This window comes from Zootoca vivipara, chromosome 3 (genome assembly GCF_963506605.1).
Source record: "Zootoca vivipara chromosome 3, rZooViv1.1, whole genome shotgun sequence".
NCBI classification, from domain to species: Eukaryota; Metazoa; Chordata; class Lepidosauria; order Squamata; family Lacertidae; genus Zootoca; species Zootoca vivipara.
In genome coordinates this window covers 90,563,010-90,587,770 of record NC_083278.1, presented here as the reverse complement: position 1 = coordinate 90,587,770, position 24,761 = coordinate 90,563,010, and the positions used below count along the sequence as shown (strand labels likewise).

General features: G+C 43.7%; 1 protein-coding gene across 2 annotated transcripts; it reads right to left on the bottom strand.

Annotated features, from left to right (window-relative positions):
- Nucleotides 1-1,512: 1,512 nt before the first annotated feature.
- Nucleotides 1,513-22,245, bottom strand: TLR5 (toll like receptor 5). 2 transcript variants are annotated; one of them, XM_035111412.2, is made up of 2 exons: nt 21,603-22,245; nt 1,513-6,097 (listed from the first exon to the last, which is right to left on the bottom strand). In XM_035111412.2, exon 2 carries the CDS (start codon nt 6,083-6,085, stop codon nt 3,458-3,460), a length of 2,628 nt encoding a protein of 875 aa, XP_034967303.2. In that variant the 5' UTR covers nt 6,086-6,097; nt 21,603-22,245; the 3' UTR covers nt 1,513-3,457. The 2 variants fall into 2 exon arrangements, with proteins under 2 accessions (XP_034967303.2, XP_060128965.1); XM_060272982.1 differs by lacking the exon at nt 21,603-22,245 and adding an exon at nt 13,939-14,220.
- Nucleotides 22,246-24,761: the final 2,516 nt, after the last annotated feature.

Here is a 24,761-nt window from a genome sequence, read left to right as displayed (position 1 = left end):
TGGGGTGAGCTCCCATTGCTCTGTCCCAGCTCCTGCCAACCTAGCAGTTCAAAGGCACGTCAGTGCAAGTAGATAAATAGGTACAGCTGCGGCGGGAAGGTAAACAGCATTTCCACGAGCTCTGGCTTCTGTCATGTTGTTCTGGTGCGCCAGAAGCGGTTTAGTCATACTGGCCACATGACCCGGAAAGCTGGCTGTGGACAAATGCCGGCTCCCTCAGCCTGAAAGCGAGATGAGTGCTGCAACCGCATAATCGCCTTCGACTGGACTTAACCATCCAGGGGTCCTTTACCTTTTTACCATAGCTCAAAGGGCTTGTTCAGTTCTGTCTGCAACACTTCTCATATGCCTGACAATCAGCTGCCCGCTGGATGCTTGGGAAGTCCTATGCAAAGGCTCTTTCCTTCAAGCCCTGCCCTCACTTTCCCTACACCTGATTGTCAGAGGGGCATGACTTGTCCAAAACAGCCTTGTGAGCCAAATGGGGAGGCCTACTGGCCCAAATCTGGCCATTCCTTGCCCCTGGTTTTTAAGGGGAAAGGCCTCTGGTAAAATTTTAGAATATGTGCAACATACTCAGTGCTTGAGATTTATCACCATCCTGCACACACATAATTCCAGAGGAACAAAGTTTAATCATTAATAATTGAATTACATCCATTGTTCCCACTAGGCTTTATGCAATTGCTGCAATTTTATTCATAGTCATTTACTTTATTCTCTCAAAGAAGAGGCCCTAATAGAATTCCATTATTTATTTATTATTTGCAATAAACATCCTGGCTGCTATGCTCATCTTAGTTACTGAGTGACCAGACCTGTTTCAGCCGATCCGCTTGCATCCCTGAACACCACCGGTTTAGTGGACGGAAAACCTGTCCTCCCCTAAAGCTTCCTGAATTGCTTATTCTTCCCCAACCAAACATCCAATCCTTCTTACAACCACCGACCCTGTATAAAACTTTTACACCTCCAGCACTGCATAGATTATTTTACCTCTTTGCCTCTCGCTTCTGGTTGCTCGGCTTCCATGCTGGATGCGATGGGTGGAGCTTCTATTGACTCCTCCATCCAGCAAAGGACCGGTGATGAAGGGACGGGTCGCTCTGGCCCTTGGTCACCACCAGCCCACTGCACTTCTGTGTGAAGGCTCGACCTGCATGCTCAGCTTAGAGAACAAGGGGCCTGTGGCTGAGGCTTGGGTGGCTCCATGCTCTGGTGCTGCATATCTGTGCTGAACATCTGGCATAGAAACACAGCAGAGGATGCTGCTGTGGGGAAGGGAAGGAAGGCAACTTTATCTCTTCTATGCCCAGTATAATGGGAATGCAGCAGGCTGCCAGAGGAGGAATGAAGCACCCCAGGCTGGGGGTGGAGGATGGGGTCTGTGTTTCCTTGCTGCTCAGCACAGAAATACAGTGGACTGCTAGAAGAGGGTCGTCTGTCAGCTCACTCATTTGCCTGGGAGAAATGCTGGGTTAGTTATGGAGCCCAAATGAGGAGGGCTTGATATCAGGCAAGACTGATTTATTCCATTTTATTTACTTCCAATAACATTCCTAAGCCAGCAGCTCATTAAAACCACATATAAGGGAGGTGTACCATAAAATCAATAAACCATCATAAAATTGCAAGATCATAAAATACAAAAACAAATTACCAACAGCGAATGTTATTAGCTCTCTTCAAAAGGTTTTCAGCAGGCGATGGAATATCAAGAGTCATAGGGCGCTAGCTTCATTTCAACAGGAACGGTGTTCCAAATAACTGGTGCCACTGCGCGACAAGCCTTTGTTCTCATAGAAACTAAATGAAGACTGATAGCCTGAGTTCCCATTCCCTTTCGAGCTGGTAATGAACATCTGTGAATCGCATAACTAATACCAGCTATAGATGCACAGCACCTCCGGAAGTCATTAAACTCAGTTATGCACTTAAGATTTCAGAACTTCACATTAAGCAGCAGTCCCAAGTTTTCTGCCTTGAACCAAAAAACCTAAACATTTAAATTCATTCAAGCACATGTACAATAACCTGATGTCTTTAGGACAAAGGACATTGCTTGAATTTTCCCTTTCTGTACGCATGAGGGGCGAAGAACCTGTGACCCTACAGATGTTGCCGGACTCTCATCAGCTCCAGCCTGCACAGCCAATAGTCAGCGACTGCAGTCAAACAACATCTGGAAGGCCACAGGGTCCCTCTGCCTGCTGTGCAGTCCTTCAAGCTCTGAGGTAGTTTGTTTGAAATACATTCAGGCAGGCACTGGAATTTGTAATGGTCACTATGTTTTAATCTGTATTATGTACACTATATAATAAAAGAGGTGCTGAACTTGGTTTCTAAACCAGTTCAAACCTTGAGGTAGTTGACATATAAAAATAGTTCTAATATAGAGTTGTTAGTTGCTTTCCCCCACACATGACAAACATCAGTGTGGGGCAGAGCAGGCTAGGCTCCAGCCCTGATTCGTCCAAGATGAATTCCACAGTGTGTCTCGGGTGTGTGTGTTCCCTATGGACATTGTAATGAACATAGATAGGTGAGGAGCGGAGTTTGCCATCACAATGCCACTTTCCCACTGGAGGTGTCTGCGCCTTGCGCATTTGATGGGCAATGAAAGACCAAAGAGGCCACCATCTTTCACTGACTCAATACTGATATTGTACAGGAGATAGGCAGGAGTAACCACCTCTGTTAAGATATGAAAAGGTCACAATGAAAAGCTATCTCATGTTTCAGTTTAAGGCTGTGCACTCACACTGCTTTTCAGTGCCAGGTTTTTAATACATATTCATGTTATCCAACATGCATACATATACCATACTTTTGTTATAAGATACTATGGTTTGATGCATCGTTTCCCAAACCAGCTTCACAGTGATTGGAGTCCCTGAGCCATTTCTAATTCGTCTCCAGCCAAGGTGTGAACACCTTTTTTTTTTAGGGTAAAGACATCCTCGTTCCATGAATGCCCACTGGTGTGTACACAAACAGAAATGGATTGGACCCTAATTAAGCTGTGCTGATGTGAACAGCTAGTCGGGAAAGAGCTTTGAGAACTTCACTGTGCTCTAAGGCAGTAGTGCAATTGGCAATATGTTTTCAGGTCAATGGGCAAAGTAGTGGATTCCCCCTCCCCTTTAACTAAGCAATTCTATGGTTAACAATCCTTCAACCAACAAAAGCTTACATAGTTGGAGCTCACATAATTGTTACTATAAACATGCAAACTTCCTTCAATTTCAGTCTGGTATGTGCAAGATTCCATCAGGTGCAACATACTGATCTTTGGAAAGTCTTGGCAGTGAAGGAGGAAATGGCATGAAGATCTCCAGAGTGCTCACACAGCCTTCCCAGTGCAGGATTTGCCTCGCTCATGTAGAGAGATTAGGGCTCAGTGTGTTTAAGGAACTGCATGCGGCCATTTCAATGGCCTGGTAGTTAGAATTGCCAACTAAGAGATGGTAATAACATTCATTTCCAATGTCTTTGATTTCCTCCTCTTGAGTTTCTTCTTCTTCTTCTTCTTCTGTTTCTTTTTCACTTCCTTCTTCTTCAGCATTTGGTGAGAAAGTGCATTTAGAAACCACTCCACATCTTGGGGGTCTTCGGGCCACCTCAAGTATTGACCCCTTTGCAAAAACACTCTGACTGGTTGATACTTCATAAGCTGATACTGGGAAAGCGATCCAGCCACCACCATTATGAGGACGTCTTTCAGGTCACAAAAATACCGACTCTGAGCAAAATTGAAAGCTTCGACGCACCAGCCATCCTTGAGAAACTGTTTCGTCACAATGCAAATCGTTTTCCTACAGTTCCAAATGGCATCACGAATGTTGCTGATATGATCCTCTCCTGGCAAGAAATCTCGCTCTTCAAAGCAGAGAGCAAATTTGTTTTTATCAGAATACTGGAGGTCTAGGTGCCTTATCAAGGAGTTTTGGACCCACTCAAAATCCTTGCTGCTGTAGCACATGTAGGCATCGTATCTATAGATCTCTTCCTGCAACGCTGGCTGTTGCTCCTTCAAGAATACTCTTGCCACAGTCTTATACCAAATGAAGCAAGTTCCTCTAAAGCGAGCAAAAACAATCACCGCCGTTAAGAACAGGGTCACAGCAACGGTGGTAAAAATGAAGAGCGACAACTGCAGAGGCTCCAATATCTTATCTTCATTGCAATCATCAACATTAAACTCATGAAGGGTTTTGCCAGCAAGATCAGGGGGTCCAAAACAAAACCTTTCATCTGGTGACCCAGCTAAGGTGACATTGGTTTGGTTCAGCCACACAATTAGGTCGCTTAAGAAGCAATTACAGTAAAATCTGTTATAGGTGATATCCAGATTGTCCAGAGTTGCAAAGAGCTGAGGATCTGGATAAAGCAGCTGGTTCGAGGATAAGTCAAGGTTCTTGAGGCTCACAGGAAAGGCACTGTGAGAAATGTAAGTTAAGAGGTTTGAAGCCAAGTTAAGCCTAACCAGTGATACCAGGCCATCAAAGATGCCCTCTGGAAGGAAACTAAGATAGTTATTATTGAGATGCAGGACCTGAAGCTTGGACAACGCCTTGAACACATCCAAGCACAAGCTTCTCTCCCACACAAGCTTCAACATATTGTCTCCAAGATCCAAGTAGAGCAACTGGTTGTCTTCTGCTATATCATTGTACCTGTAGCAATAGGAGAAGCGGTTATTTCTTAACAAAATATACTGTGGAACTGGATATCGGAGAAGTTCATAGAGGTCTCCCAGATTGTCCATCCTGTTTCCTCCCATGTCAACATATGTTGAATTTATAGCCACTATTTTACTGTAGTCTCCAGACTGTATCCGGTTGCCACCTAAAAAAGCATAGCTGAGACTTGGGAGTGTTAAGATTACTTTTAGGGCATTGTCGCTGAGGTTCACAGTGTGAAGGCTTGGCAAGCCTTTAAATGGAGCCCTATCGATCACCCCAATATGATTGTGTTGCAGAGCTATAGTATGCACATTTTGAAGACCGTCAAAAGTGTCATCAAAGAGTTCTCCGAGCAGATTGTATGACAGGTCTAGGAGTTGTAGGCGCCGGAGACCAAAGAATGCTCCTTTTTGAATTTTATTTATTTTATTTGAGTTGAGATCCAGCAATTCCAGATCACCAAGATATTGAAATACACCTGGCTGAAGAGAAAAGATAAAGCCATGTGAAATATTAAGCAGGCGAAGGCCACTCTGGGCCAAACCTGCAAATGTATTGTTGTTTGGGTCTGGCATGTTATTAAAGCCAAACGATGAGCCCATGGTGTGAGGCGATATCTTCAAACCCACAAGTGGTGTTCCCTGAATAGCTGCACAGAATTGCTGGGTTGTTCTTACATCCCAGCCATTGCTACCAACATCCAGTGTATTGAAGACTATGTTTTTGAAAGGATTGCCACAAGTTGCCCAGTCTTGAGAATCTCCTTTAAACAAACCATTAGAATTAAGATTCAACAATGTGAAAGCTTTTCCTTGAAAGCTGTAGAGGTCTCCCTCACATATGGTCTCAATGCGGTTTAATTTCAAGTCCAGAATCATTAACTTGTGCATGTTGCGCAATGAAGGGTGAGGGCGAATCCTCGTGATCTTATTGAATGCAAGGTGCAGATATTCCAGAGAGACCAAATCTTTAAAGTAATCCTTTTCCAGAATGGTTTCGTTAAGATCATTATAGTATAGCAGAAGGTTACTTAACTTCCCCAGCCCCCTGAAAGCCTGTGGATCCAGCACAATCATTTTATTGTAAGCTAAATCCAGTTGCAGAAGGTTTGGCAAATTCCTAAAAGCATTTTTTCCTACTGTGACAGGAGAGACCAGCTGGCTTCCAAGTGACAGAACTAACAATGTCTCCAGCAGTGGGAAGGATGTGGCATTCACTTGCTGGATGAAATTGAAATTTAGGGATAGTAAAGCAATGTTTTCAGGCAGAGGGGGAACCTCTGTGAAGTTGCACCAGTCGTAGTTCACAAGCCTGCCTGTTACGGCACACCGAGGATCTGCATTCATTTCTCTGTATGCAAATGTCAGTCCAATGAGAAATAGTAGGTGACCATGAAGCATTGTGCTCTTGTCCTAGAGGAGAGAAAAAACAGCATTGTAATTCACACAGGACTAGAGAAGGCTGGGCTAAACAGCACACAGAGTTTGCTTTACCAGAACTAACCAAAGGCTCTTCTAGCTCAAAAGCCTATTTCCAACAGAGGCCACCCACATGCCTTTGAGCTCATTATTTAATTTAATGGGATTTGTACAGTTCTTACTCATCAAAGCCCCTGTGCAATTTAAGCAGAATAAGCAGGGTATAAAGTTTATAGAGCACTCTCTGCTGTTGATGACCGGAGGGATGAGATCTGAAGATGAGTGCGTCTGTTTAGTCATTATAGCCAATAACTCAGGCGCTGGGGGAACCAGTGGCTTTCAAGATATTGTTGGACTCCCAACTCCTAGCCAGCAAAGGTAGTGGTCTAAGTTGATGGAGCTGGGGGTGCATCAGTAGCTGAAGGCCACCTGTCCAATATATCAGGGATGAGGAACCTTAGGCCAGGGCTCAAATGCAGATCTCTGGGCCTATCCAACTTGTATTCCCCACACACCACATGCCCCACCACCACCACGCCACACTTTTGCTTGGATGGAATGCATTTTTTAGCTTCTGCTAATGCCTCTTGCTGGGCTGAATGGAGGACAGATATGGTTATGCATGCTTCCGTGCGTAGAAACTAAACTGCTATGCAAAAGGTAGAATCTGCATCTCTTTTGCCTCTGATCTCACCTACTGAGATCATGTGGCCCCTGGAAGTTTGCACAGAAGGTCCTGAGCAGTGCCAGATTTATGTATAAGCTAAAGAAGCTATAGCTTAGGGCCCCACTCTCTTGGGGCCCCCAAAAAATTAAAGAAAAAAACCTGGATGTACATTTCCAAAATATAAATTCAACAATTACTTTGATATAATACATATTTTGTTATGTGCAAATGGCTATTAGGTCCGTAAATTACCATATGGCATATATTTAACACAAAAACCAGTGACAATTTGTTGTTGATAAAGGACAGATGGATATATAAAGTAGCTGGGCTGAGGGGAAGAACACAACAAAGAGGCTGAAGGACTCAATGTCTTCCTGATAAGGAAGGGTTGGTTGGGATCCTGGGCTTCCCACACCCATGATAGTTGTTATCTCTTTTCAGTTCATTATGAGTTGTTTGCACAAGCTTCTCACCTGCACAAGCTAAATGTTTATGGCAGGGTATAAATCCAGCAACAGATAATACAGAGCTGAATAATTAAACAGGACTGAAAATAATCAGCACTGCTACCACACAATGTTACAGGCTCCTCTCCTTTGCTATTAAGTTTGCCCTTTTTACTGTGCAAAAATGGATTTAACAATGTACTACTTCCCTAATCTGCTGGGAGAAATTATTCTTTTCATGTTTCCTAGAACTGGATATGGAACAACTGATTGGCTCAAAATTGGGAAAGGAGTACAACAAAGTTGTATATTGTCTTCCTGCTTATTTAACTTAAAGGCTGGACTGGATTAATCCCAAACCGGAATTAAGATTGCCAGAAGAAATATCAACAACCTCAGGTATGCAGATGACACAACCTTGATGGCAGAAAGTGAGGAGGAATTAGAGAACCTTTTAATGAGGGTGAAAGAGGAGAACGCAAAATATGGTCTGAAGCTCAACATCAAAAAAACCAAGATCATGGCCACTGGTCCCCCCAGAAGGGGAAGAAATGGAGGAAGGGAGAGATTTTACTTTCTTGGGCTCCTTGATCACTGCAGATGGTGACAGCAGTCACGAAATTAAAAGACACCTGCTTCTTGGGAGAAAAGCAATGACAAACCTAGACAGCATCTTAAAAAGCAGAGACATCACCTTGCCAACAAAGGTCCGTATAGTTAAAGCTATGGTTTTCCCACTAGTGATGTATGGAAGTGAGAGCTAGACCATAAAGAAGGCTGATCTCCGAAGAATTGATGCTTTTGAATTTTGGTGCTGGAGGAGACTCTTGAGAGTCCCATGGACTGCAAGAAGATCAAACCTATCCATTCTGAAGGAAATCAGCCCCGAGTGGTCACTGGAAGGACAGATCGTGAAGCTGAGGCTCCAATACTTTGGCCACCTCATGAGAAGAGAAGACTCCCTGGAAAAGACCCTGCTGTTGGGAAAGATTGAGGGCACTAGGAGAAGGGGATGACAGAGGACGAGATGGTTGGACAGTGTTCTCGAAGCTACGAACATGAGTTTGACCAAACTGTGGGAGGCACTGGAAGACAGGAGTGCCTGGCGTGCTATGGTCCATGGGGGTCACGAAGAGTCGGACACGACTAAACGACTAAACAACAACAAATACCTTCTGCTGGGCCAGAAGAAGCCCAATATATATTAAGTGGAATATTAATCAAATAAATGAAGGATGAGTAAATGAATCATTGGCAGCTATGGTCACATTCACACCAAATACCCTTAAAGCATCATGGAAGCACTTTAAATTGTTGCAGAGAGATGATTTTGCAACACTTCTGGAGTGCTTAAAGCAGCCTTGCCCAACCTTGTGCACTCCAGAGATCCTGGAGCTTGTATGTTAGTACCAAGTACCTTGAACTTGTCCCAGTAGCAGTTTGGTAGGCAGCGCAAATCATGCAAGCAGGATGTTTATATGCTGATGCTAGTTTGTCCCCACAAGCAACCTAGTCATGTTCTGCACCAGCTGCAAAACTCCCAACCAACCCTCAAGGGTAGCCCCACATTGAGTACATTGCAATAATCCCACCATGAGGTCACCAATGCATGGACAACTGTGGTCAACCTATCTGGAAGGCACCAGGTTGGGCAACACTGCTTTCAGCATTCCAGCAGGGCTCAAGATGACCCTTCGGGCTAGTGGTTTAAAGGCTAAGAGGACCCTGCTACAGAAACAAGCTTCCCACCAAGAATGTGAATTGTGGAAGAAACACCACTGTGGTTGATCCCATGTATATGGATGTGGGCCTTTCAACCAAGGATAGCAAATGTAGTGCCCTCCAGATGTTGCAGTCTACAAACTCCCACCAGCCTTCTCAATGATGAGAACATAAGAGAAGACATCCTGGTTCATGTAGTCCAGCACTATGTTCTCACAGTAGCCAACCAGATGCTGATGGGTAGCCCCAAAGCAGGATCCGAGCATAGGTGGGTGATGGGGGTTGTCCTTCACAACATCAGGAGGACACCATGGCAACAACCCCTGCTTTAAACATTAAAGCCATTATCATGGGATGAACCTACAGAAAGAGGCTCCTCATAACATGTAAATGGGCATGTAATAGTTTGTGTAGAACACTCTCGTTTGCCAGCACAGGAAGAGCCAGTTTTGTTTTTTTAGGAGTTTACTGAGATTATAGCTGGAATAAACGACAGAAAACCAGAGGATTTTTTTGTCCCCTTCAGCATAATGGTGTTCAAAGTTAATAAGCATAAACTGCTGTGGAACCGAAATCCCTGCAAGCCATCCCATAAATGTATGCTTTTGGGGGGAGCAGGGAGGAGAATTGGGCCACGGGCCAGTAATTAACAAATAGGCCAGGGCCATGAATTATTGATACTGAATTAACTGAACTGCTGCATTCACAGAATGGGCTGCCAGCATCTTGCACAGACTGCTTTTTGCAAAAGGTTTTCTGCTTGGCAAATGCTTGTGCTGCTGCTGTTGTTGTTGTTGTTGTTTAATTACTAGAAATGTTTGCAGTCTTTTGAACTGGTACAGATATCACTTAAGAGTTTATATTTGTGATAAAATAAAGAGCAACCTGCCTTTTTTACTGCTAATCTGGACAGCATATTTGGAATGGCTCTAACCTCAGATTAGGTTTAATCCAAAGCCACCACCAGCACGGAGAAGGGTTTTGGGGAATATATGGGCAACCAGACACTTCATTGTCCATTTTGGCTATTAAAAACCTGATAGCAGAAGTTCTCTCTCCTTTTTTTTTTACAGGGACTCCCATTTCTCCAATGTGCAAATTCCATCCATCCCCAGTCAACATGCCAATGCAGTGGTGATGGAAAATGTAACCCAGATGGCACCTGAAAGGCCACATTTTCTCCTTATCAGCTGCAAGGTAAAAGGAGGATATCCCAACAGCCTAAAAAGCATAAATTGTCAACCTCATCATATTAAAAAAAACCAAAGGTTTACTGTCCCAAACTCATTTAAAAACAACAACTATGGACAAGGTGATTCTCTGACAACTGCAATTTATGGATGCATATCAGATGGGTTAATGGAGATTGAACACATGAACTCAGTAATCAATTCAAGATGCTGGTTGTTACCTGATGTTATGCATAGCCCAATGATAACACTACCTGTGTTTGGTTTTCTTTGGATGGAGGTCACTGGAGGCTGGTTGGTGCTTTGCAATATTTGTGTTTATTTGCAAATATGCAAGTTACAAATATATATGGGGGTCTCATCCACATGGCTTATTCTTGTGCAAGCAGGAGGCCTCCACCTACAGATTCAGCAGTCTCTGTGTGAACTAAGGCTGCCCATCAACACTCACCACCTTTGATGTACATCCTTAATGTACATGCTGTTCTTGGCAAGGCTTCCATGCCAGACATGAAATACAAGATTCCTTGTCCCCCAGTGAAAATATTATTAGTGGGAGTACAGCCTCAAAGAACAAAGACAGCCAACATAGTGCCCTCCAGATGTTGATGGATTACAATTCCCGTCATCCCTGACCATCGGCCATGGAGGGTTGGGCCTGATGGTCCAACAACAAGGGTGGTGGGGTTATCACCTTGGCTACCCCTGCTCAAAAACATCAAGCTGAAGATCTAGATGTGGTCGAAAGCATTTCTAGAGTGCCATAAATTAGTGACACTGAAGAAACCACAGACGCACACAAAGAGGAACTTGGCATACTGCTGAGCTTGTAAAAACTGACCTGCACTGTTTGCACAAGACACAACCAGAACCAAGCTGTTCTAAGCCAACAGTGACTTCAGCTTTACTGCCCCCCTTCCCTGCCCCCACAGGAGAGCTGGGAAGCATGTGCAACTGGGTGTCTGCCCAGTTCCTTCCCTTTCACCAACTCTATCTTCCATTGCTTAAGCAACAGCAGGTGTCAAACAGGTCCTTTTTGCATGGGCATTCTGAATGGGGATGGGTAAAAAGAAAAGAAAAGCAGCCTCAGGAGGTTGGGTTTTGAAAAAAGGAGTGGCAGCATAGTGTGGGGATGTGTGCATGCGCACCCACCAAGACTTATCCCGACAGCTCTTCTGCTCAAAATAGTTCCAAACCTAGCTGGTTCCCCTGCAGATCTGAGATGTGTACAGGCCCCTCCCTACTTGTCCATGATCGATATGTGTATGATGTTTTCAGCACAAGGGGTCAGGGCAGGGGCAGAACGAGGTGGGGGGGGCCTTACACACATCCTGCTAATGCACCCTGTGCCTCAGAATGTAATCGCTGCATAAATAGGAAGCTGCCTATATTACACTTGTAAATGCGCATCTGGAAAAGAAGCTGCAGGGAACTTTGAGCAAGAAAGCAGCTAGTAGGGATTCCTCCTCCCCTTCTCCTTAACCCATTGCCATTACAGTGGTACCTGGATTACAGACGCTTCGGGTTACAGACTCCACTAACCCAGAAATAGTAACAGTCATCAACAGGTTTACCACACCTATCAGCCAATCACCCATTCCCACCACCCTTCTGAGTAATACCCCTCCCCACCCTCTCACTATATATAAGGGTCTGGTGACTTCTGTTTCAGTGTATCTAAAGAAGTGTCCTTGCACACGAAAACTCATACCAATGACAAGGTTAGTTGGTCTCTAAGGTGCTACTGGAAGGAATTTTTCTATTTTGTTTCCAGAAACAGTACCTCGGGTTAAGAACTTTGCTTCAGGATGAGAACAGAAATTGCGCAGCGGCCGCATTAACTAATGGTTAACCGCATTAACAGGTTAAGAACAGTTTCAGGTTAAGAACAGACCTCTGGAACGAATTAAGTTCTTAACCCGAAGTACCACTGTACTCTCTTCAAAATCTTTGCCTTCCAGCATGCTTTTCAGTTAAAAAACAAAAACTATTCTTATTCTTATTACAGTGGAACCTCAGTTTATGAGCACAATTGGTTCCGAAAGTCTGTTCATAAACTGAAGCGTTCATAAACTGAAGCGAACTTTCCCATTGAAAGTAATGGAAAGTGGATTAATCTGTTCCAGACGGGTCCGCGGAGTACTCAACCTGAAGCGTACTTAACCCAAAGCATGGGTGTAATTGGTTCCGGAAGTCTGTTCATAAACTGAAGCGTTCATAAACTGAAGCGAACTTTCCCATTGAAAGTAATGGAAAGTGAATTAATCCGTTCCAGATGGGTCCGCAGCGTTCGTAAACCGAAAATTCATAAACCGAGGTGTTCATAAACCAAGGTTCCACTGTATTAGAATTTATATACCGCCCTATACCCAGAGGTCTCAGGGTGGTTCAGACTAGTAATTACTTGTCCCTGATTCTTAAAACAGTCTCACCACAAACTATAACAAATACACAATACTGTTTGCAACCAAAAGACAATATTATAACCAAACCAATATACTGATGCCATCCTTTCCAATATCAAAGATGTAATGAGACTTAACATTATCATATATTCTTGGTGCCTCAGGCTGAGTTAGACTGTTTCCATTCCAAAAAAATAAAAATAAACATAGGGTGGGGAAGGGAATTTATTTTTCCCCACCCCGTAAAATTCAGACAACCTCAAAGTGGTTTACCAAAAAAAAAAAAAAAAAATGCCAGCAAGAAAAATTAACAACAATTTAAAACCATTCTGCCTAATAACTACTTGATCTTGTTACTGAAATTGGTCTGGGTTCTTGACATGCCCGTGATCTTGCTCAGTGACTTGCAAATGCAGAGACAGAAAAGGGGGTGGAGGGAGAGGTAGAGAAATTAAATGCCATATTCACACCACACACACACACACACACACACACACACACACACACACACTTGTGTTATTGTATCTGATTAACATTTAGTCCCCATCCTTCCTAATATAGCTTCATACAAATCATGAGCAAATTGAGCAATTAAATGAGCTATGTAACTTGTACTATTTTCTGAAACAGTAAAGCTGTCATATAGTATTTAAGAATTTATACAGTTATATAGCTCATATTCTTAAGTAGCGGAAAGGTTCTGTTTAGCTATATTACAGCATGTTTTATGGTGATAACTTTAACCTTAGGCAGGCACCCTCGCAATCCTGTTTTAGATACCTGCTAAAACTTTTCCAGGCACATAATTTAGCCACATATACTTATTTTTAAAGGTTGCTGATCTATGTAACTGATTTTTCTCCCTCTTTCCCTCTCTCTCTATGCCACTTGGCAGTTGTTTGATTCAGGTGTTTATAAATGAATCTCAAACAAAGAACAAGTAAATTAGTACACACATTTGCTGAAGAGAAATATCCAGTGTAGAAGTCAGAAACCTGATCTCAAATATCCACTGAGAGCAACCTTTTAATTGTCCAGAAATATAGTCCAGCCTGATCTAAAGGCTTAAGGAGTGTGGTAAGTATCAACCCCTACGAATCTCACCCATCTGTACAACAATCCTATGCTGTTATTCAAAGTGGAGAATCCCAGGCTTGGGACATGAATGTGGCCCTCTGTGCCTCTCAATCTGGCCCTTCACTCTCTTCAGCCACACTACCTCCACCAGTTGCATCCCTCAGCAGCTCTGCTTCACACCCTCATGTAATTTTGCCTGGCTGGAGAAGAGAGGTGTATTTTTTTGCTCGCTTTTGCCTGTGGCCCTGCCCACTACTGATATGTGGCCTATGGAAAAGTTGCCCAGAAGGGGAATGCAGTACTTTGACCGAAAAAGATTACTCACCCCGATGTTGATCCACTGCTGCTCCTGTTTCCATACAGGGAATCGGCTACTTGCCAGATCTGCTTTGGGTGGGGCTAAGGTTCCCCCAGTTAATAGGTGACCTTTCAGCCAGTGGATCGTATCTGCCCCTAGCAAACAGGAGGACCATTTGTCCTGCTCCCACAAATATTGGCAGGAATGCACAGCTCACATTGCAACAGTCAAAGTCCTGCCAGGCCCTACGTTCTCATTCCCCACTAAAGAGAAAAGTATTAAAGCAGGCACAGGCAAACTCTGGCCCTCCAGATGTTTGGGACTACAATTCCCATCATCCCTGACCACTGGTCCTGTTAGCTAGGGATGATGGGAATTGTAGTCCCAAACATCTGGAGAGCCGGCGTTTGCCTATGCCTGTATTAAAGGCACCTTATCATCCTTCTGAGATTAAAAAAAAAATCCAGTGTGACCCAGAGAACAGTTTTCTTTTTTTAACTGGAATGTGACATGGTTAAAAGGGATCTAACAACAGGGACACTTTATGCACACAGTATGAGTCAAATTGGTTTCCTATCTAAAATATTCCAGAGATTTAGCAAACTTCAAGCAGATGATTTGATTTGGGAGTGGGGGTGGTTTGAATTGGAAAGGACTGGATCCTGCACTATTAGTAAAGGCACGTCAAAATTACATTAAAGGGAAATGTAAAACCAGGGCCTTTTCAGTGATGGCACCAACCTGGTGGAATGCTCTGTCCCATGAGACTAGGGCCCTGCGGGCCTTGCTCTCCTTCTGCAGGGCCTGTAAGACAGAGTTGGCCACCTGGCCTTCAATTTAGCCTGATCCTCCATTCCCTTTTCCCTTCCCTTTTTCTATGAAGAAACCTTTCTGGGTCCCCACATCTAAATACTTCCCTGGTCTCCTTGCTGGCCATAGCAGCTTGGTCAGTTAGCCCTGGCGATGCTACATTTCTATTGTACTTTATGTTGTTTCTAAGCTGTTTTTAAGTCATTTTTAATCAATGTTTTATATTTGTTGTTAGCTGCCCTGAGCCCAGTTTCTGGACCGGGAAGGGCAGAGTATAAATAAAATTTTATTAATTATTATTATTATTATTTATTATTATTATACATTGTAAGGGGAACTTCAATTTCTACACTTGATTAATAAATTTGGTTTGAAGGACATAGGGTCAGAATGCAACAAGCACACCATAGTTTTAAATTCCTCCCCCCCCTCCAGTACATACAAGTCATTCAAGGCTGGATAATGTACGGCTCTGGAACTGATTTTGAGAGTTCAGCAGAGCACAGGGGGGCTGCGGGGGAGAAGAGAGGAGGGAAAAGTTATGTTCTGCTAGTGCACATCTATTGCATTGGATAACATCCCGTATTTGGGGATTTAAATACTTAAAAAGTCCAAACATGCCCTGTCTCTTTGTGCAGGTGTGATTTGAGCGCCAATCCTTAAATTAAACAGTTAAAAGAAATCAGATAGTTGCTATGCCTTCAAGAGCTAAGAATACAGCAGGTTTTTGTCTAGCTTTGCAAAAGAAATTATTTATATTATGCAAGGATCCAGGATTAGCGGCGCGAAAGGTAATAGCTGACGAGATTAAAAACACTCACACAACAATGAACACTCATGGTAGTCTAGCTATTCCAGATTACATGTATTTTATACTTAGGGGCTATCACCCAATTACAGTAATTGTGGTCAACCAAACAGCAAGATGTGATACAAAATATCCAGTTATTTCTTCATACAGTATGAGTAAAACACTAGTTCTCAAGCAAAAAGCATTCAAATTGTTGCAAATCACTAAGTGGTGTATGAAAATAAGAAGTGCTGGAAAAAAATGTTACAAACAGTAATAAAATTATTCTATTTTAAAGGAGCAACTTTGCGGTCGTTAAGGTTGAGGAAAATAGGCTTGAAAGTGGGTCAGCATTGCCTGCTGAACTTTCAAGTGCTAGGGATGTGGCTGGGTAAAATTTCAAGGCTTCACCAAAATCTTTTCACTTCCCTTGACTAACAAACACAGAAGTGATTTGAAAGCATGAGAAAATTCTGACCAATTGATAATGCAATAAAAATTGACTGACACTGATACCTATCTGGAATGGTTTACTCAGACACTGAATTTGTATTGTTCCTGGTTCTCACTGACAAACCCATCTGAATGCTTCCCCTTTAATAAACACATTGAACAATACTAGGAAGTTGTCTTAAGGATGTAATGTGGAACACCCAAAAGAAACAAGTTACAGTACTGTCTTTCTTTTTCATCAGCTGCAAAGATGTTACCTGTATTATTGTAACTTGTTGAAATTCTGGTTAGTAAGTTTGTTCTGTACATTACCCAATTACAGTTTCCTCTGTAACGGAAGCAGAATTGAACAACAGCTGCTCCTTGTCCAAGTGCTACCCTTAAGTTAAATTCATTGGCAAAGCACATCAATACACGATAAAGCTAAGGTATAACTTTAGGGCACAAACCAAGGAAACATGAGATCAAGGGAAGGATTCACCTAAGGACTCCTGTCTAGGATTGCCAGACTCAATAGAGGACAGGACTTCTGTGCCTTTAATTGCCTTGCTCTCTTTTGAGTCTGGAAACCTTAAAGAGAAACCAGCAGACCCTTTGCTTGGAAATCAAACAAAGGGTCTGCTGGTTTCTCTTTAAGGTTTCCAGACTCATAAGAGAGCAGGGCAATTAAAGGCACAGAAGTCCTGTCCTCTATTGAGTCTGGCAACCCTACGTCCTGTCAGTATACAGCAGAACTACTGCCTCATCTAATTCTAGTTTTGCGCTAGACTCTGCTCATGCAGGAAGCGGCCAAAACCAAAAATCTGTTATCATACGAAATAAATTTAATATATTTTTTATTCTAATAGCATCTTGCGGACCCCTCTGGCATAGCTCGCGGACCCCTGGGGGTCCCCGGACCACCTGTTGGGAACCACTGGTCTAGACTGCTGCAGCCAGGGTGCTGACTGGGGCCACTTACAGGGATCACATAGCTCCCTTGTTAAAACAACTTAACTGGCTACTGGTCTGTTTCTGGGCACAATTCAAAGTGCTGGTTATGACCTATATGGCTTGGGCCCAGGCTGCCTGAAAGGAGCTGCCTGGGTGCTAAGATCCTCAGGTAAGCACCTTCTCTTGGATCCATAGGCATCAAAAGCACAGTTGGTGGTGAAACAAGAGCGAGCCTTTTCTGTGGCTGCTCCCATTTAGTGGAATTCCCACCCAAGAGAGGCTGGATTGGCTCCGTCTTCGCTGTCCTTCTGCAGCAGGATAGCAACTTCCTATTCAGATAGGCTTTTGATAATTCAGGAGCAGATGATGCCGCTCACAGGGTTGCAGTTAGGGCAAACTGCATTTTAACTGCTAGCATTTTAACATGTTTTGGTGTGCTTTAATTATTGCTTTTCAGTAGTGTGTTTTTATAAACTTTGTATTTTACAATGTTGTTCTTAAATGTTGTGAGCTGCCTTGAATTCCCTTTTTTTAGAATTTTTATTGCAAAACGTTTCAATATGTACATGTGTGTTTTCAATAAAGATACAACATTATTACAAAACAACCTTTACAAAAAAAAACGAAAGATAAAAAGAATAAAAAGAGGAAAAGAAAAAGGAGGAAGAAGAAAAGAAGGAGAAACATAAAGAAACTCACAGTCAAAATCCAAAATATATCCACAACGTTTTGATACATTAAATGAAAATAATCGTTACCCCCACCCCTCCCTTTCCCTCCCCCATCCCCGCCCGTCCACCATCCTCTCCCTCAACATTAAGGAGTGGGATAAGGAGGTGGGCCTAATAACTGCCTCTTATATTTAATTTTGTTTCATTCCTCGAACTTCCTGTCTTTCCCCGATGCATTTTGTTCGTCTTAACTTTGAACGTACATAACACAATGCACTTGTCTACGTCAAATATCGGATGCGTTCTTATTTCTTAGTGCGCCAATATTTTGCTGTCAAGATTTCTACCGTCCCGCCACATTTTAAAATGCGGAAATGGCCATTCTAACCAATAATATACGAGGCAAATCAAAGCAAAATTTTGCTGCAAAGTGGGGAAAATACAAAATATACGTGGAAAAATATTGTAAAGGAATATTACCTCTACTAATGTCGGATTGAAATTTAAAATGAGCTGCCTTGAATTCCCATGTGGGAGAAAGGTGTGATATAAATTTCGCTGGTCATACGACAGCACACAGAGTGTAACAAGGACTGAGAGACTGCTTGGGGGGGGGGACTTGTTTAATCTCACTGTAAACAAGTGGTACACTGACAATAAAGTAATAGAAATAGATGAAAAAATATATAAATAATAAATAAATATCTGTCTGGTCCTCAGACCTCTTCGCAGGCCACACTCCTCACAGACACACTTTGCACCCTGGTCTTTTTGTGCAGATGGAATGTGTCCTTGAACTCCGATCATGCCTAGTTTGGATGGCGGACAGAGAAGAGTGTGTAGAAACTAGTACACTGTACAAAGGTAGTGTTTTCATGCCCCCATACACGTTTGCCTCTGGGCCCACCCACCTCTGTCAAGTGCCTCTCAGGTGGCTGCCCATAAGGGAAGGTGGCTCTGGGGTCTGAACCCTGCTTAACCTCTTGAACTTGTGCTAGTAACTTAGGCCCTCAGCATAATAAGAGAAGGCCAATATTTTCCCATTTTAGGGGACATGAAGAACCACTGGACAAAAGCTTGAATAATGGGTTTAAACAAAATCAACTGGATGTCAGAGTCTACAATAGAGATGCTGTGTTTTCATATATTAACACTCTGTACCCAATCTCCAAAAAGGTTTGAAATATGACCTTTCAGTATCAAGCTGCATCTACAGAAGAACATTCAGTTCTCTAGCCATTCGTATGTGTTCTTCCACACTCCCAAAGGCTGCATAAATCATCCCTCTCTTAGAAGCCAGCAGGAAAGAACAATCCAGCAAGTTTAACTTCTGCAATTCTCAGTTTACTGTGATGAGCCAGCAAGATAAGATTCGCTTCCCTTTCATGTTTTGATCAAAAACTTCCATAGAGCAGAGGTAAGGAACCTGTGGCCTTCCAGTTGTTGTTGGACTCCAGATGTTGTCTCATCAAACCCAGCCTGCATGGCCAAGGGCCAGAGATGGTGGGAATTAGGCTCCAATGACATATGGAGAGACATAGGCTCCTCAACCTTGAAAGCCAATATGACCACCCTCCCCTGTGTGGGCACAGATACTGCATGCAATGGAAAAAAATATGAAAAAGTAAAACCAGACAAATAATTACAAAATGATAAGAACTACAGAACTATAAAAAAACAGCTTAAAGTAAACACAAGAATAGATTAAATGGGTTCCAATATTTACATGCACATGATTTATTGTCGAGCAGTGTAATAGCCTCTACTAATAATATTATATAAACAAATGCAACAATCACCAAAAAGACCAGACTCTGCCTTGTGCCTTGTTTACTCTTAACATGCCTGCCTTTCTTTCTTTCTCTTTTTGTCCCAAACAGCTGCAGGGTCTGCAATCTGCTTCAGTGGGAAACTGACATCAGGTGAGCAGCTTCTTGCCTCTGACATTTTCTCCCACTAAACACCACCACCCTCCCCGCCTTTTCCCTCATGCAGAAAAAAGACAACAGGTCCTTGCATCACTTTCCTCATGGGGAAAGATTTAGGTAGGTAGCCGTTGGTCTGACACAGTCGATTATATATTGTCCAGTAGCACCTTAGAGACCAACTAAGTTTGTTTTTGGTATAAGCTTTCATGTGCATGCACACTTCTTCAGACACACTGAAACAGAAGTCACCAGACTTTATATATAGTGGGAGGCAGTGGCGGAGCTTCATGCTCCGCCACCGGGGGTGGAGAGCAGGCACACTACCCCCAGGGACGTGGCACATGTTCTGGGGGCAGGGCGGGGCGCGAGTTTTGGGGGAGGGGCGGGCAGCCGTGATGGCTCCCCTGGGATCGCGCCACCCGGGGCGCCGCCCCCACTGCCCCTATCTTCTTACGCCCCTGGTGGGAGGGCGGGGTTTTTCTAGGGAGGGTAGTAGGAGATGGGTGATTGACTCAATGGGGGAAAAGAGCAGCTTGGGGTAGTGACAGCTGATTTTAAAGGGAAGTCTGCTAAGAAAACTCTCTACTTCATCAGCTGTCCACACCTTTTGCAGCTGATGTAGGTTAAAAAAAACAAAATAAATCACCAGTACCTTAAACAACTAGCGGCGTTTGGCCTGAAGTCCATCCAGCAACCCAGGTTGGTTGATATGTATGGTATTGTTTAGGATGGAGCAAAATTTGATATAAAAATAACAACTCTGAAGACACTGTTCCAATAGTCATGGAACAAGAGGCAAGTCCTCTTGTGGATCAGGAATTGGTTAAGCAGCAGGAAAAACTAAGTAGGAATAAATGGACAGTTCTCTGAATGGAGAGATGTAGAAAGTGGAATCAACCAAGAACCAGTATTGGGACCTGTGCTTTTAAACGTATTCATAAACGAGTTAGGGGTTAGCTGTGAGGCGGCCAAATTTGCTGCTGATACTAAATTGCTCAGGGTTGCTAAAACAAAAAGAGATTGTGGAGAGCTCCAAAAGGACCTCTCCCAACTGAGTGAATGGGTGGTAAAATGACAAATTCAATGTAAACAAGTGACCAGGATCTTGGGGTTGTAGTAGAGAACTTGAAGAAGCTAACATGGCAGATGAGAAAAAGGCAAACTCCAAGCTACGAATCAGTAGGAAGCGAACCGAAAAATAAAACTGTTGCTATCATAATGCCGCTATACAAACCTATAGTTGCAACCACATTTGGAATACTGTGTAGTGTGCGCACTTCTTTCCCCTTCACCTCGAAAAGGAGATTGTAGAGTTAGAAAAGGTTCAGAAAAGGGCAACCCAAGTGATCAAGAGGATGGAGTAACTTCCCCAGTGAGGAAAGGTTGCAGCATTTGGGGCTTTTTAGAAAAGGTAAGAGAAAAGGTTAAGAGATAAAGTAAGAAGTGACTTCATAGAGTTTTACAAAATTATGCATGGTATGGAGAAAGGGGATAGTATAACTCTATCAAATGCTAGAACTCGTGGCCATCCAATGAAGCTGAACGCTGGAAGATTCGAGTGTTGCGAAATCCTTAAGTTTACCAATGGGCATTTTGCAATCTAAGGCAGAAGCGTTCTGCTTAAATCATTGTGGCCATTTCCCTTCATGGTACGGTTACCAAATCTTACTTAAAACAGTGGGCTGTTCTTAAAACAGCATTTTACTACGCCCCAAACACCTCCATGTTCCTTCACCAAACTAGGGGCACTAAAAGGTGCAGTATGGCTCAGGTGCTAAAGAAATATGCAGTGTCTTGCTCCCATCCCAGATATGTAGCCCAGCACACAGACAACTGGGGGAAAATGAGCTCCAACAGTATTCAGGGGTGCTTTCTTCATTTCACTTATTTTATGCATTTCTCTTTCGCTCTCCCGCCACACATGCTCTGAAGCACTTTTGGTGGTGAAACTTCATCTGGAGTAGATAGAGCTCAACCTGCCCAACACGGATGGAAATACACTTTAAACATGCTCAGAGGCACTAGCAGTAGTGCTGCTAGCTCATTTGACCCTCCTGAGACTAAGGTCTAGGGCTGTCTCCTAAGGAGGAGGGAATGGTAGCTTACCTTCGAGGACCAGCGAGGAGTCCGACGGAACAGGTGCCTCGCGCTGCCCTACCTGGACGCACCTGGATGCAAAGCAGGCACCCGACGCGACCACAGCGCAAGGGGTTGCCTAGGCGGAGACCCCTCCTCCCTAACGAACAATGTAGAGCTTCTCCACCCCCACCCCCCACCCCCCAGTTCCGTGGCCAACTGGTTCCGCCCAAGAGGGTGGCAAAAGCCGCGCGCCCCCTCAGAGGAGCGACCAAACGGTGCCTGTGCGCCTAACTCTCCAGGCACCGTCGTTCCTCCTCGACCCTCCTGAGGACTAGCTACGTGCGCTTGCTGCATTCAGCCCCGTCTTTCGCCACAGGGCCAATGCTGGGCAGAGGCACCGCCCTCTTCCTCGAATCTCCGCCTCCTTAATTCTTCCGCCGCTCAGCAAACTGGGAGTGTAGAAATAGGAAAGGCGCCTGTTTTCCGAGCCTGTAGGGGACTCTTTTTCTTTTTTCTTTTAGCAGAGAAGACGCTCTTTTCCTGCCCGGGAGCCTTGTCGCTGTTGCTCGGACTGCGCGGCCGCTTTCCGGGCCCTTCTCCCTGAGAGCTTATAGTTGTCGTAGCAGGAAGAGAAAGCGCCCCCCCCCCCTCTGTGGGTTTGCACAAGGCAGGAAGGCTTAACACTGCCACAAAAGAACTGCCCCAACTTTTAAGGAAGGCGACGGACCGGGTGAGCGGCCCGCGCTTTCTCTGTACAGTATATCCACACTGCAGCGAGGATCCTCGCAATGGATCCTCTGCGCAGCCCTGACAGGAAATCGTGCGCTTCGACAGCCAGCCAGCCAGGGAACAACAAATTCCAAATTCCAAAATCCAGGTGTTATTGGGGCTCCTGCAGAAAGTCGGCCGAAGGCCAGCAGAGGCGTGCTGGAGACCACTGAAATTGCCTATTCTCCCAGTATACCTTTAACACACATTCCAAGCACATTCCTTTTCCCCAAAGAATTATGGGCACTGTAGTTTAAGGGTTGTTGGGAACTGTAACTGAGAGGTGTGAACTACATCGCTCAGAATTATATGAGGGGAAAGATTGTGTTTCAAATATATTATTAAAAGTCTATCCGAAGGATTGCATGCTCTATAAAATGCTCTAACATGCTCCCACCCAGCATCTTCTTCTTTGGCGATCACTCATAGCCGAGAGATTGCCTTCCATAAAAACCGTTTTAACAATGAGTCCGTAAGTGAATGTTGTGGCCAATTCTGGACCTGATTATTGGCTTCCAAAGCAGCTACTCCAACTCCCAGCATAGGCTTCTACCAACAAGGGTGGATTATTTTACACACCTGCCAATATAAGGATTTGCTTATCTGTGATGTCTGCATTGGGGTGGGTTTTGATGGATTGGTTATTTAATTTTTATACTGCTTAATATATATATAAAAAATCTGTAAGCATTGCACAGAAAAGAGAAGCAACAACAGACACCTTAAACAAAATAATTCAAAAAAATGCACCATTACTTATAAAAATGCACCCCATACATTTAAGAGCATGTCCCCCAAAGAATCCTGACAGCTGTAGTTTGTTGGGAATTGTAGCTCTTTGAAGGGTAAACTACAGTTGCCAGGATTCTTGTGCGGAGTGCTTTACATTTATGGTGTACACAACAGCACCAGCAAAGGCACAATATGGAAAATAAAAGGCCCTAGACCTACTCAACAAGCTCAGCAGGAGGAAATGGGACTTTGACAACAATTCATGCATAACCACCCAATTGGTTGTGATGTCCTTCCTCCACAACTCTTTAAGAAAACATGGATCAGCATTGCTAGATTTAGACCCTAGATCTTATCTGCTGTCCTTTTAAAGTTGCACAATTAAAACAGCAACAATCCAGATTCATAAGAACAAGTAATGAAAAAAACCCAGCAGAATTTGTTTTTAAGAGAGATGGCTTATGTTGCGGATGTTCTGGGATAACAAGTTTTTAAGGCAATACTCAACCTTATACTTTTTTTTGACTTATTAAATATGTGTATTCATTTACTAACTAAAATATGTATGATTCACTTTAAAATAACTGAATGTTTAAAAAAGGATTTGTGTTTGACATCCTTAGAGAGGTTGGTGTATATGCATTTGCATCAAGCATGTTTAGGACCCTGTATAAAGGCTCCTACCAATGTGGATGAATTATTTCCTCAAAATCTAAGCATAAATATGGGGAAAGCAAACTACTTGGAAGAGGAGCTAATTTATAGAAGGAGCTGGTTCTCCCTTTGAAATGCCAGCCTTTACTAATAGGTGTTGTTAATGATCACCCATTTCTAAACTGTTTCGACATCTTTATTTATTCCCCCAAGACAACCCCCCACCCTCAAATTCTTTAGGGAAGGTGCTTCAACATTTTGTGGAACTGGTTATCTTGTTACAAAATCCCCAAACTATTACTGAGGAAGTTATTTCCTCATATTTAGCTTGAAGTGTGCTGCTTTTCAGTTTGACCCTTGGTAAATTGTCATAATTTTCTTGGGCAAACTGTCACCTTTCTCTTTCTTCTCAACCAGGGTTTCCCAAACTTGGGTCTCCAGTTGCTGTTGGACTACAATTCCCATCATTCCTGACTACTGGTCCTGCTAGCTAGGGATGGTGGGAATTGTAGTCCAAAACCAGCTGGAGACCCAAGTTTGGGAAACCCTGCTATAATGCAAGAATGGGTTACCTCATATTCTCCAGGCATCCGTTTCTGCACCTTGGGACTCTTCCCCAGGCCACATCCTTCACGGGACTGCAGGCCCTCCAGGAGTGCATTGATATGGCTGGAATGTGTCCTTAACTTGTGATAACATCTCTTGCTTGCCTGGATAGTGTGTGGAGTGTGTGTGTGTGTGCACACACACACACACAAAAGGGACCAGAGCTAGTGAACCAGCTGTAGCTGGAAAAGGGTATTCTCAGCCATCCAGGTCACCTGAGCCCCCAATGACAGTACAGTGGTACCTCTGGTTGCGGACACGATTCGTTCTGGGGTGCCGTTCGCACCCCAAAAAGTCTGCAACCAGAGCGGCGCTTCTGCGCATGCGGCGAAACCTGGAAGTAAACACGTCCGGGGTTGCTGCGTTCGCAAGCTGAAAAGACACAACCTGAAGTGGACGCAACACGAGGTATGACTGTACTGAACT

Coding starts and splice junctions, on each gene's coding strand:
- TLR5 (XM_035111412.2), bottom strand. CDS start 6,085: ATGCTTCATGGTCACCTACTATTTCTCATTGGACTGACATTTGCATAC.